The sequence below is a fragment of the Solanum verrucosum genome, unplaced genomic scaffold (assembly GCF_900185275.1).
Source record: "Solanum verrucosum unplaced genomic scaffold, falcon-dt-bn FXZP01000222.1, whole genome shotgun sequence".
In the NCBI taxonomy this organism is placed as follows: domain Eukaryota; kingdom Viridiplantae; phylum Streptophyta; class Magnoliopsida; order Solanales; family Solanaceae; genus Solanum; species Solanum verrucosum.
The window spans coordinates 295,876-314,871 of record NW_026020027.1 but is presented as its reverse complement, the minus strand read 5'-3'; the positions used below and the strand labels follow the sequence as shown (position 1 = coordinate 314,871).

Below are 18,996 nucleotides of genomic sequence, written 5' to 3'. Positions count from 1 at the left end.
TTTTTACAAATTTCACATCTTAATTATCCGTTGTTCTCTTTTTTCTGCCGAAATTAAAACACAATTTAAACGATGCTAATAGTAATAAGAAAAACTTAATATTAAATCAATTTTCTTAACTTCATAGCCGCCTTTATTCTTCTCAACTAATTAAATTTAAAAAGTAACAATTCATTAATATCAAGTCAAAATAAGACTTGCAATTTGACCAATTAATACAAGTAAGATTATTAAATTGATCAAAGAAAATAAAGAAAAAAAAAGATGTGCAAAGAAGTGCAATAAATTAAAGCAGCAGCAATTGACCTCAATTCATATAGTATAATTTTTTATTGATTAATAGCAAATTTGGTCCCTGAATTAATTATTAGTTAATTCTATTTTTGTCCTAGTGATATTTTGTTAAACATATTTAACCTTAGATTTACTTGAAATATGCACTTCTGATCTTTACTTATGAATATTTACAAATTCTCAAAATTATTAACCATTTCGTCATGTAATTACTAAGTGCAGAGCTACATAGGGCCAAGAGGTTCATCCAAATCCCCTTCGACGAATATTATAGTATTTATATATGGTTATAATTATTTTTAAAGTATATATAGTAGACATTGAATTCCCTTTCATTTCCTTGTGTGTTTACAATTTCATACTTTGAACTCCATTAGTGAAAATTCTAATTTCGCCAATGATAATCACTCTTACGTTATGTTAAACTTTTTATTGTTACTTCATATCTAAGAGTAGTATACTTGTATAAATAGTCCAAATATAACGTCTTTCCCGTGAAATATCCACTAAGTGGGGTTTGAGAATGGTAGTGTGTACGCAAACCTTACCACTACCTCGTGAAGGTAAATCGGTTGTTCTAAAAAAAAAACCTTGGCTTATGCACATCAAACCCAAGTAAACGTCTTTCCTACATAAAAGGACCAACATTAAACATTTCGACTAGCTAAAGGTTAAATATGTCGAGTTCTATATCTACAAAGACCAAAATAGAATTTATTAATAATAGAGGGACCAAAAGTGATATTAATTGGACATGTCTTATGACATATTACTTCTAGTATGAAAACATGTTGCCATCCAAGAAATGAACATTTTTGAGTTTTTGGCCAAAAACATCCTTTAACTATATCTAAAACTTAATGTACATCCTTCAACTAATATATTGAACAAAAATCATCCTTAATGTATTCAAAACTTAGCAAGATTCGTCCTTCATGAAACTTCTGTTAAAAACATTAACAGACCCATCTATGTGCAAGTCACATGACTCTTACACCCCAAATATCAAGTTCCTCAAACCCATCACAAGCCATTTTCTTTGTTCTGCTAAAATTCTTAAAGCTATTCCAATTTGTTGATTCTAAATGAACAATAAAAGAAAGGAAAAAAACAACAAAGTTAGGACGACTCTTCTTCTGCAGAATGGTTGGACTGTGATTATATTGATTTGGGTATTGATTTTAGGAAGAAAGAAAGGTGTGAGACTAAATAAAAATAAGGCGCAATGAGATTTGTTGATGTTCTTGTGATCGGAAATTTTTAACAATAATTTAAGAATAAATTATTGGGTCTTGTGAAAATGAAGAGAGCAGTAAGAACAAATTCATGTCGAAGAAAATAGTCTTAAAAGATAAGAAATGCACGAAAAAGAAATAAATGAAAGGGATCTTTGAATTACATCCGTAAGAAAGTTACCACAAATAATTATGAAAAACAAAGCATGATAGCAACAAAAGAACAACCAATATTGACCTTCATTGTACAAAGCAACTTATATTACAATTTTTATTAAGCCGGCCGGAGAATTCTAAATTCTTTCCTACGAACTCTGCCGGTAAAAAATTAACTCAAAAAAGCTTCAGCTTTGAGAAGAAGAACATAATACAACCAGTGGACATATTTTAGGATGCTTGTAGTCATGTGACTTGCACATGAGATTGGGTCAGTTAATGTTTTTAACAGAAGTTTCACATAAGGATGAAAATTGCTAAGTTTTGAATATATTAAGGATGATTTTTGTTCAATATGATAGTTGAAGGATGTACATTAAGTTTTGAGTATAGATAAAGGATGTTTTTGGCCAAAAACTCAACATTTTTCAACCTAACACTTTATACTATACATTTTTTGTCCCATCAATTATTATACTATAAAGTTTTTTTATAACATCAAAAGTCACACCAGAAGAATTAGCATCAAAAATTTGAATCCATGAAATTTCTAGCTTTTTTATTCATTTACTTCAATTTTCTTTCAATTGTACTAGCATTAGACACCATAACTATTGATCAACCTATTAAAGATGGTGACACAATTGTTTCATCAGGTGGTGTTTATGAACTTGGATTTTTCAGGCCTGGAAATTCGACAAATCGATATGTTGGTATATGGTACAAGAAAATATCAACTGGAACCATTGTTTGGGTTGCTAATAGAAATAATCCGTTGAGTGATAGTTCAGGTGTGTTGATGATCAATCCTGATGGAATCTTAGTACTTGTTAATAGTACTAACGTGACGATTTGGTCAACGAATTCATCAACAATCTTGAAGAATCCAATAGCAAGATTGTTAGATTCAGGTAATACTTGTCATGTTTCGTTTCTGAAATATTGAGTTAATCTAATTTAATCTGATTTCGTAATCTTCTTCAAGGAAGAAAATGAAAATAGAATTGAGATTTTCACCTGGTAGAGTTTGGATTATCCAGGGGATACTCTGTTGCCTGGAATGAAGCTCAGTCCTGAAATACTTGTCATGTTTAGTTTCTCGAGAATTAAACTGAATGAACTTTGATCAACATTTTAACATGTTTTTTTTAAGGGAAAAGGTACAAGTACCCCCTAGACTATGACCGAAATTTTAGAGACACACCTTAACTAAACTAAGGTCCTATTACAAAAAAAAAATGAGTTCGGGGTAATAGGACCTTAGTATAATTAAGGTGTGTCTATGGAATTTCGGTCATAGTCTAGGGGTACTAGTGTCTTATCCCATTTTTTAACCATACTGATATGAGAAGAACTGCAATTTATAGTACTTTTCGTATAGTTATTACTGCTGTTGTTTCTTTTACTTTGGTTATTCTTGAAATTTGTACTGTGGATACTTTTTTGTTCAATATTTTCATCTTAACGTTGTATTATTGCTTTTCTTTCAAACCTTTTCTAAAAACGTTTTTCTTGAGCTGAGGGTCTATGGGAAACAAACTCTGTTTATGTTGTTGTTGTTGTTGTAGTAGTAGTACTTTTGAACTATTGTAATTTTAATTTGAAAATATTGAGTTAATCTAATGTAATCTGATATCAGGTAATCTTGCCATCAGGGAAGAAAATGAAAACAGGCCTGAGTTTTTCGCCTGGCAGAGTTTCGATTATCCAGGGGATACTCTGTTGCCTGGAATGAAGCTCGGGCGGAATTTGGTAACAGGCCTGGATTGGTACATATCGTCGTGGAAGAGTCCTGATGATCCTGCTATAGGTGAATTTGTTGACAGGATGGATGTTCAGGGGTATCCACAGTTATTTGTATGGAAAGGTTCATCAATTGCATTTAGTTCAGGTCCCTGGAATGGTTTAGCATTTAGTGCAAGTCCTAGTTTGCAACCGAATACGTATTTTACGTTCGGTTTTGTACTGAATCAGGAGGAAGTTTATTACAAATATGATCTTAAGAATCGATCACTGCTCGCCAGGGTGGTACTAACCTCTGGAGGATTGATAAATCACTATACCTGGATCGATCGTACGCAGAGTTGGTTCCTTTATTTGACAGCACAGTTTGATAACTGTGATCGTTTCGCGTTGTGTGGTCCTTATGCAAGATGTGTTATTAACAACTCGCCCCCGTGTGACTGTCTGAGGGGTTTCGAGCCAAAGTATCCACAGGAATGGGATGCAGCTGACTGGTCTAGTGGATGTGTTAGGAGGACTCCGTTGGTGTGTCAGCAAGATGGATTTAGGAAGTTTACGGGGATTAAAGTGCCTGATACGCGGAAATCATGGTTTAACGAGAGCATTGGACTTGAGGAATGCGGAAAGTTGTGCTTGGCTGATTGTAACTGTACAGCCTACTCAAATATGGATGTTCGAGATGGTGGAAGTGGATGCTTACTCTGGTTCGGAGACCTCATCGATATCAGAGAACTTAGTCCAAATCAGCAGGACCTGTTTGTGAGAGTGGCTGCTTCAGAAGTAGGTAATAACTACTTACTGTTTTTCGTTTCTCTAACTTGATCTTGTTGAACGTGGCGAAAAACATGTATGTAAAATTTCAGCAAGTATGTATCTAGATAGTCAAAAGTCTTGATAGTTAGCTCGTGGGGTCTTCAGTCAATAGAAAAAACATCTATGAATGTGTGTTGGTGCATTGTTCTCTCTCACTCAAAGATGGAACGTTGCCTGTTTCTTATGGCCTAAAATTTTTGTTGGGAACTCATGAATGTGAATCATATTGTTATGACAATGTTGGAATTTTCTGATTGATTATGTACTAACTTATCGACAGACAAGAAACGAAAGAAAAAGAAGTCAAGGCTGATTGCAATCGTATCAGCAGTAGCCGCGACTTGTATCCTCAGCCTTCTAGCTTGGTGTGCATTATTCCACAGAAGAAAAAAGAGTAAAGGTAAACAACTATTGTTCATCGTTATCAAAAGATCGTGTTGCTAACGTTCTATTTGTATCTGGCTAATGTATACATTTATACCAATTGATTGCTCATTTTACAGGTAGGGAAGTTGGAGCAGACGATATGGAGTTACCATTGTTCGATTTAGTAACTGTTGCTAACGCCACTAAGAACTTCTCTTCTGCTAATATTATTGGAGAAGGTGGCTTTGGACCTGTTTATAAGGTACAATAACTATCCCATCGTCGAATTTTAGCTTAAAAAAGGCATCTTTAACACTTTGTTTTGAAAAAAAATTCAGGGGCAACTACAAAATGGACCTGAGATAGCGGTGAAGAGGCTTTCGGAATACTCAGGACAAGGTCTTCAAGAGTTGAAAAATGAACTGATACTGATATCCAAACTACAACACAGGAATCTTGTCAAGCTTTTAGGTTGTTGCCTTGAAGGAGAAGAGAGGATGCTGATATATGAGTATATGCCAAACAATAGCTTGGACTATTTCATTTTTGGTCCGGTTCTCTCGACTAGTCACCTTTATACTATGCTGCTCGTATCCTCCAAAAATGATGTTGCACCAGTGTCGGATCCTCAAAAGATGCACTACTTCTGGAAGATCCAACATGGGCGCGGAGGCATTTTTGGAGGACTTGAGCAACCAACTAATAAATGAATGAATGAGGATTCACTGACATTTTACATATTGCAGATCCAAGCAGAAAAGAATCACTTTCTTGGAGAAATCGCTATGAAATCGCGATGGGAATATCTCGAGGCCTTCTCTATCTTCATCAGGACTCAAGATTAAGAATAATACACAGGGACCTGAAGGCCAGCAACATTTTGTTGGATACTGACTTGAATCCAAAGATTTCTGACTTTGGTCTAGCTAAGATATTTGGTGCAGACCAAATGGAAGGAAAAACAAAGCGAGTAATCGGAACATAGTAGGTCTTATAAACAACCTCTATGATAGATGTTTTTGTTTGTTGTTGATCAACTTAAATTTGATGCATTGTGCAGCGGATACATGTCTCCGGAGTATGCTGTCGATGGGAAATATTCAGTGAAATCTGATGTCTTCAGCCTTGGCGTGCTTTTACTCAAAATTGTCAGTGGCAGAAAGAACAGGAAGTTTCATCATTTGAGTCATCATCATAATCTTTTGGGACATGTAAGTACATATAGCACTAAATTTTTACCCTTTAGCCTCTTTTTTTACTAAACACTCGACCCCGTCTGAGCTTACTCACATCACCGGTCCCAAGCTCCCATAAAGGAAGAGGGTTGCAGCAAGGTAGCAGCCAGTATAAAACTAGTAAGTTCATGTTGAATCCTCACAATACAGTCGGAACTGAGGCGTTGTAGTAGCTGCTATAGCCTGTTTTCCATTAAAAAACTTGACCTGCCTGAGGTTACTCATATTACCGGTCCCAAACCCCCATAAAGGAAGAGGATTGCGGTAGCCTAGAAGCCATTATAAAACTAGTTGACGAATCCTCATAATACAGTTGGGGCCGAGGTGTTGTAGTAGTAGTTGTTATAGCTTCACATTTCCATTCCCAAGCCTCTATAAAGGGTCACAATAGGCTAGCAGCCAAGCATAAAACTAGTCAATTCATGACGAATCCTCATAATGCAGATGGGACTGAGGCGTTGTACTAGTCCACATAGCCTTTCTTTTACTAATGCAAATGTATAACTCATGATGACCGAGGCATTGTAGTAGTCACCGTTGTAGCCTCTTTTTACTAAATGCATTTGTATAACTGTGTTATCGTAAAAAATATTTCAGGCATGGTTACTATTGAATGAAGGCAAAGCATTGGAACTAATGGATGAATGTTTAAAAGACTCATATGTTGAATCACAAGTGTTGAGATGCATTCAAGTAAGTTTATTGTGTGTACAAAAACTCCCAGAAGACAGGCCTACAATGGCATCAGTAGTGTTCTGGTTGAGCAATGATGGTGTGGAATTGCCTCAACCAAAGCAGCCTGGTTTCTTTATAGAGAGGGATTCAACTAATCAATCAAATGAATCAACTGATGAAAGATGTGTTACTGACAATGAACTTTCACTAACAATTCTTGAGGCAAGATAGACAAATTATGAACTTGCAATCGTGTGACCAGGAGGTCAAGGGTTCAAGTCAATTCTTAAGATTTCACGCATAGCAGGAGCTTAGTACACCAAAATGTCTTTTTTTATTTAATCATTCTTTATATATTGTAATGTACATAAATGGCCTATTCTGAGGAGTTGGAACATATTGGGGCTCCTCTAGTTCATTCTTTACTCTAAAGTTCCTTTGGGACATTCGATAGAATTGAAACGATATAGAAAAGATTGAAATGGTCACCGCGCACAAGAATGACATGAACTAGTAGATAAGTTGATGTGTATATGAAAGATGAGGTTTCATCGATGCAATCTTAGGATTCAAAGTTCAATAAAGCCAAAAAAAAATGTTAGATACTTTTTAAATTCACTTAAATCATGGCAAAAGAAATTGAATGATGAACCTAAAAAATGGATCTCTTGTCCAATCCTTTTTTATTTTCTATCTGATATTTGGTATTTATTTTGGAAGCTAATCGAATTGATCGCATCAGATAAATCCCATTTTGGAGGTTACAAGCTCCCCACCAAAGGTGTCTCAATTTCCAAGATTTGGACCCAAGATCTCCAGTTTAGAATGAAACTATACCTACCACTTCGATATCCCAACATACGCTTTGAAACTCTAACATGTTACACCACGTAATTTTTTCAAAATTAAACACCAATTCAAAAACTTCCTCACAAAGTCATTACTATGGCCCATTATACGTCGAGGAACTTTCATAAATATCAAAGAGATTAAACTTAATAAGCCTCCTTAGGTACAATTTGTCTAATTACGCTCCATAGTTATAGTTTCGTTTGCTTGGGTATTTCTGTCAATGTACAAACACGGTAAGTATATACAAATTCTATATTTATACATTTAGGAATTTTTCAGAACTTATACAAATCAAATGTATCAACAAATCATATACAAACAAGATAAATAAATCGTATACAAATAGCTAGGGTAAGCATATACAAATTCTGAATATATAAAATTAGAAATCAAATTATACAAATTCTAAACGTGACCCACGTAAATATGATTATATGTTAGTGACGAAAAATAATTTATTAAACTATAGTATGTTATACAATTAACTAATATATGTTTGCTCGCCTAATTTAAGCCCAAAACTATAGCCTTGGATTTTTGGAACCCAGAGTTCATCTTCAACCTCTATCCGGGTCGTTTTGACCCGATTTCAGACCCGTCACGTTTCCGCCATTACAGACAGCTCCAAATACAGATCTGATAATCAAGATCTGCAACAATGTTATTTGACAATTTTATTGCAGATTCCAAGAAGCAACAAGGCAGAGATGAACTAAAAATGTAAGTAATTTACATTATTCGGAACATGTAATTACTACTATGAATTTTCTGCTTTCGTAGTTGTGATTTTGGGCATTTATTGCCCAAAACCCTAAATGTTTGGCGATGTTGGCGTCTAAAGTTGCTATATTGTTGGCTAAGCATATGACAATCAACCAAACAAAGCAAATCCATGCTGCAATACTTGTTAATGGTCTTTTGGATCTTGAGTCCTTGCTAGTTCAGCAGATAATCAACTCTGCAAGTAGTTACTCTTATTATACCTCACACTATATTAAACTAGTCCTCAATCATGTGCAAAATTTAGATGTCTTCTCGGTGGCGTCTACCATCCGATTCTATTCTAGGCATTGTCAGTTCAGGGAGGCTGTTAATTTATATGGAAAACTGCAGAGATGTGGACTTAGTCCGAGCACGTTTGCTGTATCGTCTGCTTTAAAGGCTTGTGCAAGGATTTTGTATAGGTCTGGTGGGATATCGATTCACGCACAAGTTTATAAGTATGGTTTTTGTAATGTTGTTTATGTGCAGACAGCTCTAGTAGATTTTTACTCGAAAGTAGGTAATATGGATTTTGCCCGAAGCATATTTAATGAGATGGTTGAGAAAAATATAGTATCGTGGAATTCAGTGCTAGGTGGATATGTAAAATCTGGTGACTTAACAATGGCACAAAGTGTTTTTGATGAGATGCCGGAGAAAGATGTTATTTCGTGGAACTCCATGGTTTATGGGTATGCGAGGATGGGGAATATAGAGCGGGCATATGCATTGTTTAGACAGATGCCAGAGAGAAGTTCTGCCTCTTGGAATGCAATGATTAGCGGATATGTAGATTGTGGGAAGATAGAGTTAGCACGTAGTTTCTTTGAGGCAATGGGCCAAAAGAACAATGTTTCATATATCATATTGATTTCAGCATACTCAAAAAGTGGAGATGTTGAATCTGCTGAGGAACTCTTTGGAAAATTACATAAGAAAGATCAACTAGTATATAATGCCATGATAGCTTGTTATGCTCAAAACAGCTGGGCAAAAGAGGCTCTGCAGCTGTTCAATGCAATGCTTCGATTAGATTTGCAACCTGATGAAATGACTTTGGCAAGTGCTATTTCAGCTTGTTCTCAGCTGGGAGATCTAAAGTTTGGTTCTTGGATCGAGTCGTTCATTCATGAAACTGGAATTCAAATGGATGACTTCTTGGCCACTAGTTTGATCGACCTTTATGCAAAATGTGGAAGTATTGATAAAGCTCACAAGCTGTTCCACGGCTTGAAAAAGAAAGATTTGGTAGCATATACTGCCATGATACTGGGATGTGGAATAAATGGTAGGGCTAAGGATGCCATCAAGTTGTTTGATGAGATGATGAATGCTGAAATTAACCCAAACATAGTCACAATCACTGGGATATTGACTGCCTACAGTCACATTGGAATGGTAGAAGAAGCATACCGTTGTTTTATTTCCTTACAGAAGTATGGTCTTGCTCCCTCAGTTGACCATTACGCTATAGTAGTTGACCTTTTAAGTAGGGCAGGGCGGTTAGAAGAAGCACATGGGTTGATTAAAAGCATGTCAATACAGCCTCATGCTGGTGTGTGGGGTGCATTGCTTCTTGGTTGCAGTTTGCATAACAATTTAGAGCTTGGAGAGATTGCAGCGACACGTTGTATTGAGTTAGAACCTGACAGTTCTGGATATCTTTCTCTTCTTGCAAATATTTATGCTTCTTCGGGAAGGTGGGATGATGCTGAGAGGTTGAGAAAAGGTGTTGAAGAAAAGGGATACAACAAATTGCCTGGTTGCAGTTGGATGGAAGAAGTAAAAGCTTAGGAGGTCTTCTTTGCTATGACATGATTCCAACTGTATTACTTTAGTGTAACTGAGCTCTGTCAACGTCATCCATGATAGGGAAGTATTGCGATGACTGGTTACAATGACTTCCCTTCCATCATTTTCTTCAATAGGAAATTACTTGATGAAGATGACCGTTAATTGGAGGTATGTTTCTGACTATATAGATCTTCAAACTTTGCATTCTTAATGTTCAAAAGTGAATCTCAGCTCAAAATTGCCGAGTTCAAAACGAGTGTGAAGTGTCTAGTGATCTTTGAACCTCATAGGTCTGCTTTACTGAATTTGATAGAACTCGCTGGTTTGACTTATCTTTGATTAGGTGGCTGAAATTCCAGTTCTTATCAAGAAGCTGTAGTTTTTTTTATTGATCGTTATTTACGAAGTCCTTTTCTAGCTTTAGGGAAATCTTATCACAGTAAATATGCATGAGGGCTCTACTTTTCTAGCTTTCTTGCATGCTGGTCTCTTCTTGTCTTCTTCCCTTTTCTTTTTTGGTGAATTTCATCTGTGACTTTGCTGCTGAAGTAAAATTTCGGGGGTTTGCTCTTCGATTTTCATTGAGTTGTGCTAACTTAGTGTTTGTTTTTCCTATTCAAACTAAAAATTTACTGACATCTCAGTTTTCTTGTAGTTTCTGGTTAGATTTTCTTTGTGCATGTCAATAATTTTGCTCATTTTCTGTTCTTTCTCCATCAAACGTTCTCTTCTTTGTAGTGTCAATTTTTGTAAGTGTCTCTGTGGTCATATATATTTGTGATTGCTCAAAAGAAGCCAATCAGTGAATAGATCGCCATTCATGCCAACAATATGATACTGCTGAATATATATGATAGAGTATTGTTTGAATGTATAAAATTTACATGATGTCATCTGAAGGACGCGTTGAATCAATGTAAGTTAGAATCTCCATGTCATATAATCTCGGGTGTGTGCTAAAAACTACAAGTGCTCAGTGTGATAGTTGTCAAGAGCACTGTCTTTGCTTGTTAAGACATGATTGTGATTCTTGACATTTTGATCCCCACTTACATTGTAGTTAAACCTCGGAGTTTCTTAGTTTCCCTTCTCGACCCACAACAACACTATACCTAGTATATTCTCCCAAGTGGGGTCTGAGGAGGATAGAGTGTATGCAGACCTTACCCCTACCTTGGAAGGTAGAGAGATTGTTTTCAATATACCGTTGGCTCCTTCTTGGTCCGCAGCCTCTTTTAATGTATGTCAACCCTTTACACCATTTACTTTCTTTCATGAGCTTTGGGAAATAAATCTTCTTGTGCAAGAGTTTGAAACTTTTTTGTTCTTATTACATGTATACACATTTGATCACCCTTCATCTACCTTGGAATGCCACTCTAATAGTAGTACTTAATTTTCTTAACTTCCAGTGGAAAATAGGTGAAATGAGACACTGTATTTTGTCTCAATTGCAACAACAAAATGATCATCGAGGCACCTCCAAAATTTATATATCACGCTAGTATCAGATGTCCACGAAACACAGTGGAGAAGAGTTTGAGTCTTTAGATGTCACTTGATATCAAGTTGATGTGTCTATATGCACTCTCAAAGTTGGAGTGCTTACTTGCCTGCTATTATAGCTGCAATTGTTGTTGCCGCTAAAGCACTTTTCTTGTTGTAGTGAGTTATCCGGTAAGGCAGTAGTAGATTAGCAGGTATCTTAAAAAATTAGTTGAGGCGCGTTTAAGATGACTGAGACATCACAATTATCTACTTAAACACAAGGTGATTTTCTTCATGTATAAAGTTACCCCTGGTCTCAACTTGATTAATCTTCACTCATGGAATAAGGCTGCTATTGCTAAACATTGTTGGGACCTAGAGCATAAACAAGATAAGCTATGGATTAAATGGGTGCACTCCTACTTTTCAAGAAGTGATCATTTCCCAACAAGCTTGTTGGATGGTAAAGAAAATTTTGGAGGCTAGACAAGATTATTCACAGTTTCAACCTACAGTCTTGCAGAGCAAAAGTATGATCAGGCAACTATACTTTCACGTGTTTCGGCCCCAACAGAGAGTTCAATGGAAGTGCTTGATGTTTCAAAACTTTGCCAGGCCAAAGGCAGTCGGCTACAGCTGCAAAACAGACTGAGCACCACTGATAGACTCAGAAAATGGGGACTAGATATTGAGTTGAAGTGTGTACTGTGCCAACTTCATATTGAATCCAGAGATCATATGTATACAAGTTGTCCTTACCGTCAACAGATTTGGAGCAAGTTATTACAATAGATCTGTGGGAATCATTGATGCTGCAAAAGGGAAAACTCCAGCTGCCCAAATCTTTACGTTGGTGTATACTGAGTATGTCTATGCGATTTGGATTGAGAGGAACCACAGAGTCTTTGAGAAGGAAAGCAGAACTTGGGAATCTGTAGCCAAAGAGATTGCTTATATTTGTTGTGTTAGGGCCAACCAGAAAACTATGCAAGCCATTCATCAGTTCGTTTTTTAGATTGCTAGCTTAGTTTTCCTTTGTTATCGTTGTCTCTGTTTTTATTAGAATAGTCAAGTTGGGTCATGACTTTGCTATTGGATATGTAATGGATACCATTAATACAATCTTGTTGGTTACCAAAAAAAAAAAAGTTACCCCGTACTTGTGTTACATTGGTGGAACTAAGCAAGTAGCTCATAAAATTAATCGAAGGCGTTCTAGTTGATCTAAATAATATTTTACTATATAGAGAAGTCTAGAAGCAGGTACCTCTCGATCGACCTGTCTATTGCTAGTCAAGGCATTTATGTAAGTTTTGTATTTTTTCGTTTTAATTTATTTATCTTATTTTTTAGTCTTTTGGAAATTACATAAAAGTTTGATAAATCACGATAATTAACAACTTAAAATATTTAAATTACATAAAAAAAAATTCAATCGACTCTCGAAATTCTAACGGTGTCGCATAAATTGGGGGAAAAATGTAACATATATATTATTTAAAATGATGTAAATCCCACTATAAATCACAATAACTAACAACCTGAGATGTAAGGAAAATATATAAAAGTTTGGTTGACTTTCGAAATTCCATATGTGTCATAAAAATTAGGTTAGGACTAAGGAGTAATATAAATTATTTGAAAATTATGTAAAAGAAAGTATTATAAATCACAATAATTAACAATTAACAATATTTAAAAATCATATAAAGATTTGGATGATTCTCTGAATTCTAGTTGTGTTACATAAATTGAAATTAAAAAAATAACATATATTGAATCCGTGCTAGCACGAATTCCCATATCTAGTATAGCTATAATCAAGTATATTAATTGCCTTTAAATATTTAGAAATGATTTGACTATACAAATATTATTTATACCGTCAATGAATATATTTAAAATCTAACTATTGGTTGCAACATGAGTTGTCCTAGAATGTGCTTGTTGATTCATGATTACTAGGAATTCCAACTTTACGTTCCCGAGTTACAACTCGAATTGAGACAATCTTTCCAAATTTGCCCCCACCATACTGTCAAGGACCCATATAACTTCTACCACAGTCCACAAACATCTTTATCATTTGAAACAGAAAAAGGAAAAAAAAAAAAAAATTCAGCACAAACCAGTCACTCAAAAACTAGTAGTAATATTTTAGGCATCATACGTAAATATATTTTTTAACTTGACTTAACTTAAATATATACATTTAAACTTTGAGTGTGCATAAATAAAGACTTAATTTGTACAAAATTGAATAAATAGACACACACGTCCAACGTGACATAACATACATAGATTGCCGCATAGGGCACAAAATTGTCATGTATGATGTCATATAGGACGATGTGTCTATTTATTTAATTTTATACAAATTTTAATGTTTATATATGCATAACTATCAGTTTAAACTAAATTAAATGGCATATTCATATATTATGCCTACATTTTATTATCATACAAATTTTTCAAATGATTTATGATTCTTGAGGCGATATCTTAAAGCAACGTTAAGAGTTGTGGTGGTTGTGTGACAAGGAAAAAAATTCTAACTAACCTTTCATATAGACTTTCTTTTTTACTCACACTCGATATTTATGTCAAACATTACGTACTCTACAAATGTCTTTTATATACAATTTTATAACTTAACCATGATTAATTAATATATTGTTATATCTTAACCTATCATTTAACCCTAGTAAATTAATCATGGAGGAAGCCTCAATGAACTTCAACTTTTAAATGATGAAAGTTAGACCCTACTAATGGAATGTATGAACCTAGAAAATGTATTTCTTGTTCAATCGTTTTCTATGTTTTTATCTGATGTTGATATCTATTTTGGTATTTACCTAATTGGACTTAAAAAGGTAACGTACTCCCTATTAAATGATCAATCATACTAGACAAGCCCTATTTAAGAATAAAACATAACGTATCAAAAATAATTATTCTTTTGAAAACTCAAACTCGAAACGTTTAATTAATGGGTGGTTTATGATGATGTCTTGTCACATCCTTTTTTCAAAGTTTGTCCCAGGGAATCTTCAGTGTTTATCTGTTGAAAACAAAAAAAAAAATCATTTTATTCATTGTCCCAATTCCGAAAGTGTCACAAGTTACATTCCCAATTTATGTGAGTTAAAATTTCAGTTAGTTTATGGTTACTTTTGTTCAATAGAATATATTTTTATTAATTCTATCAGTTATGTTGGGAGAAAAGCTCTAATCAATGAAGTGAGTTAAGAAAAATTAGTTGAGGTGGTATTTATGAAATTAGTTGTGTGTAAATGTTGATCGCAATAAAAAAAAATATATACTTAGTGAAAAGTTGATCCTCCTCTAGGTAATTAAACAACTCAACCTTCAACTAACTGCACAAATATCTAGTTTTATAGAAAGACCACGAATTCTAGTTACCTTCAACCAAGTCCAAGTGCTACTAAGAAATATGAATTGAGTCTGTAAATTTGTCCTTTTTTTTAACTTTTTCATCATAATTATCTTTTAGAAAAGGGGTTTTTTGGAGCAATGGTATGAGTAGCAGTCGTGTGATTAGAAGATTAAAAATTTAAAATTATGGAAACAGTCTTTTGTAGAAATGCAAAGTAATACTAGGTGCATTCGACTTAATATGATTCGGTGTTACGTTCGATTCTATTTTGGATTATGTGCATAGTAAGAGCTTAGTGTATTAAATTGTTTTTTTTTTCTTTTTAATCATTTTTTAGAGGCGATGTCTTGGAGAAACAGAGTTGCAGTCGTGTGCCAAGGAAAAAAAAATTCTACCTACCTTTCATATGGAAATAAATTTACTCACTTACAAGACAAGTATATTTTATATACAATTTTATGACTCAATCATGATTAATTAATATGTAATTATAGCTTAACTTATCATTTAACTCTTGTAAAGTAATGTGATGTAAATATCGATACGAATAAATATTTTTCAATCTTTCAAAATTTAAAATATTTAAAACTCAGAAGAGACAAAAATCACGGAATAATTTTTGTCATCCACTTATACAAGGAGCAAGCACATGTTTTTTTATTTAGAAAAATGAATCATGGAGGAAGCCTCAATGAAACTTCCATTTATGACTAAGGAAATTCTGACCCTGATGTGGTACCCTATCTCTTATTCAATCGTTTTCTGGTTCCTATCTGGTGATCGGTATTCATTTTGAAGTTTGACTGATTCAATTTAATTAATTGTACCAAATAATTAAGTTTCACCTTAAAAGTAATGTACTCCTTACCAAAGGATCAATTGTACGAAATAAGTCTAATTTTAAAGCACTGCATATTAAAAACGATTTTTTTCTCAATACTCAAACTCGAAACGTTTAATTACACTATAGTGATTAATAATGATGTCTTGTCCAATCCATTTTTTAGAAGTTTGTGCTAGGGAATCTTTACTATTTTAGATATTCCATTTACTTGTCCTTTCAAAACAAAAAAAAGGCAAAAAAGATCACATCGTCATGTCACAGGTAGTCTCTTCGGAGACATTCGATAAAATTAAAACGATACAGAAAAAACTAATTATGTTTATTTTACTCCGTGTCCCTAAGTGTCACAAGTAGTCTTTTAAGAGATATCGACATGAATAATATGCACAAATCGAAAAATGATCCTACGTGTTACAAGTTGCCTTCTAATTTGTGAGTTCATATTTCAGTTAGTTTCATGGTCACTTTGTTCAATTGAAGACACCATGAATCTACTTAAACACGATGTAATTAATTTTTTCTTATTTATCCAAGTCTCGCCGGATAGAGTTATCTCATATTTATGTTAGTGGGAGGAACCAGATGCATGCCTTGTGAAATTAGTTGAGTTGTGTGCGTGCGTACAAGCTGATCAAGACATTATAGTTATCAACTATATTAATTGTCTTTAACTACTTAACGAATTAACCTGATTAATTACATAAATAATTTTTGTATAGTCAACCAATCAAAAAAAAATTACACTATTTAACTAAGCAAAATTTTTAATTTATGTATGTATACTACAGATTAACTCTCATTATTTTATTTGTCTACTGTTTTTATATTGTGACAATTCTTTATAAAAAAAATTCTAATTCTGTCATTACTATCAATGCATGTATATGTTGATCCATGATTTCTAAGATTTCAACTTTATATCGATGCAAAATAATTCAAATCACAATAATATAATCTTTTCAGATTCGTTCTGCTTCCATTATAAGTGAGGGACCAATATAATTTTGTCCACAAACATCTTTAACATTTTGAATTAATAGAAAAAAACAAGACAAGAAAAGAATGTTTCTGTACAAAATACTCACTAAAAATTAAAAAACAACTATTTTTCTTTTATCACAAGACAATTTTTGTTTCAAATGATTTATGATTCCTCTAATTTCCATGTAACTTCCAGGAAGGTGAACTTTTACCAATTATAACCAACAAAATATAACATATATAATTATATATATAAATATAATTATCATATTCCCCTACTATTATCCTGAGGTTGGTAACAACAAATTTAATCATTCACAATATATAGTATATTTTCCACATTCTCTTACGCTGCGCAAAGGACTACTTTTACATTGGCTCTCATATTTATCGAGGTGATTGCAACACCTTTAATTAAAAAGGTTCAATTGAAGCTTTTGCAGTATAGTAAAAGGTGTTAGGTTGCATAGCTTTCTTTTCTTTTTTTTTTTTTTTTGTAGAAAGCTCGACCAGTTCAAATTTCAAGTTTGGCATAAGGGAAGCTTTTATTGCAGAGGTAAAAGGTGACATTCTTTCATTATTTTACCTTCTTTTGTCAGAATTTTCAACTCTACTCAAATCGTATTAAGTGTGCGTTCTTGCATTATTTTAACTTCCTTTGTAAAAAATTTCAACTCTACTCAAATCGTATTAAGTGTGTGTTCTTGCATTATTTTAACTTCCTTTATCAGAATTTTCAACTTTACTCAAATCGTATAAAGTGTAGCGTTCTTGCATTATTTTAACTTTCTTTGTTAGAATTTTCAACTTTACTCAAATCTTATTAAGTGTAGCGTTCTTGCATTATTTTAACTTCCTTTGTCAGAATTTTCAACTTTACTCAAATCTTATTAAGTGTAGCGTTCTTGCATTATTTTAACTTTCCTTGTTAGAATTTTTAACTCTGCTCAAATTGTATTAAGTGTAGCGTTCTTGCATTATTTTAACTTTCTTTGTCAGAATTTTCAACTTTACTCAAATCTTATTAAGTGTAGCGTTCTTGCATTATTTTAACTTCCCTTGTTAGAATTTTTAACTCTGCTCAAATCGTATTAAGTGTAGCGTTCTTGCATTATTTTAACTTCCTTTGTCAGAATTTTCAATTTTACTCAAATCTTATTTAAGTGTGACGTTCTTGCATTATTTTTACTTCCCTTGTCATAAATTTTTAACTCTGCTCAAATCTTATTTAGTGTGACGTTCTTGCATTATTTCAGCTTCCCTTGTCAGAATACCTAATTTTGCCAAGCATGACATTCTTATGTAATTTCAACTCATTCTCTTGTCAGAATTTCTAACTCCACCAACAATGATCTCGTGCATGGACGCGGTTGATTATGAGGACCCTTTTGGTTTTGAAGATTATTTTCCTTCAATGATTGACACATTGGGGGTTGAAAGGTTCATGGAAGAACTATACAATGGTTTTTGCTTGCTAATGGATGTAAGTATAGGGCTCATCACATTTGAAAGCTTGAAAAGGAACACATTATTGATGGGATTGAGTGAATTGAAAGATGATGAACTTCTTTGCATGTTGATTGAAGGAGATTTGGATGGAGATGGAGCTCTCAATCACATGGAGTTTTGTTCACTCATGTTTAGATTGAGTCCTGGATTAATGATGGATGGATTCAAATCGAACAACTTACAAGTTATTTCCTAAGCTGATTTTCCTTTCATTTTGGATGCATGGTTGGTTTAAACTAAATGAAAGAAAGGTTGAACTCATGAGGAGAGAAATAATGTGAAAATAGTGAAGTTGTGGAGTTCTTCCTTGCCTATGTTCAATACTTTCGTTTTAGAAGTCAGGTTGGATTTTTAAGAATTGTATAACATGACTAGGGACTTATGATGACTTATTGATTTATAATGCTAATTCCTAGCTATGTTTTTTCTTATTTTATTTTTTCTACTAGTAAATAAGGAGCATGTACTAATTGCTCCGCCTTGTATCGAGTGATTTTTAAGTGTGCAATGATATGTGGAAATTCTTTTTAATAATAAGTATCGCTTTAAATTTGAAGTTCTGATCAATATATATTCTTATTTACTTAATTATGATTAGATATTCCTTTGTATGTCAAGACTTGCAAATTGCATAATATGGAGTCCAAGTGTCCAACAATTAGGTAAACTTATATAAAAATTAAATGACACAATAAACTAAGGCCTTATATTTTCCTTAAATAGTGGTAGTTTTAAAATTTTATATAATATAGTGATAATTTGGGGTTTTATAACAGATATTTGTGAATATACTTATTATTTGTATGGATATAGTTAGGAAGAGATATACTTATTACATGTGCCCTGCTC

The 18,996-nt window shown here is 33.6% G+C and overlaps 4 protein-coding genes across 4 annotated transcripts; all 4 read left to right on the top strand.

The window, feature by feature from the left end:
• Positions 1 to 2,211: 2,211 nt before the first annotated feature.
• On the top strand, positions 2,212 to 4,250 carry LOC125821104 (G-type lectin S-receptor-like serine/threonine-protein kinase At4g27290). The gene is made up of 2 exons (XM_049500516.1): positions 2,212 to 2,596; positions 3,325 to 4,250. Exons 1-2 carry the CDS (start codon positions 2,227 to 2,229, stop codon positions 4,248 to 4,250), a joined length of 1,296 nt encoding a protein of 431 aa, XP_049356473.1. The 5' UTR covers positions 2,212 to 2,226.
• A 275-nt stretch (positions 4,251 to 4,525) lies between these two features.
• On the top strand, positions 4,526 to 6,791 carry LOC125821343 (G-type lectin S-receptor-like serine/threonine-protein kinase SD1-1). Its single transcript, XM_049500779.1, has 6 exons — positions 4,526 to 4,641; positions 4,745 to 4,869; positions 4,946 to 5,156; positions 5,354 to 5,591; positions 5,668 to 5,818; positions 6,440 to 6,791. Exons 2-6 carry the CDS (start codon positions 4,768 to 4,770, stop codon positions 6,746 to 6,748), a joined length of 1,011 nt encoding a protein of 336 aa, XP_049356736.1. The 5' UTR covers positions 4,526 to 4,641; positions 4,745 to 4,767; the 3' UTR covers positions 6,749 to 6,791.
• A 1,127-nt stretch (positions 6,792 to 7,918) lies between these two features.
• LOC125821342 (pentatricopeptide repeat-containing protein At4g22760) lies at positions 7,919 to 10,081 on the top strand. Its single transcript, XM_049500777.1, has one exon. The coding sequence runs from the start codon at positions 8,195 to 8,197 to the stop codon at positions 9,923 to 9,925; it is 1,731 nt and encodes a 576-aa protein (XP_049356734.1). The 5' UTR covers positions 7,919 to 8,194; the 3' UTR covers positions 9,926 to 10,081.
• A 1,914-nt stretch (positions 10,082 to 11,995) lies between these two features.
• On the top strand, positions 11,996 to 18,679 carry LOC125821103 (uncharacterized). The gene is made up of 4 exons (XM_049500515.1): positions 11,996 to 12,111; positions 12,182 to 12,372; positions 17,100 to 17,201; positions 17,967 to 18,679. The coding sequence occupies exons 1-4, from the start codon at positions 11,996 to 11,998 to the stop codon at positions 18,341 to 18,343; spliced, it is 786 nt and encodes a 261-aa protein (XP_049356472.1). The 3' UTR covers positions 18,344 to 18,679.
• Positions 18,680 to 18,996: the final 317 nt, after the last annotated feature.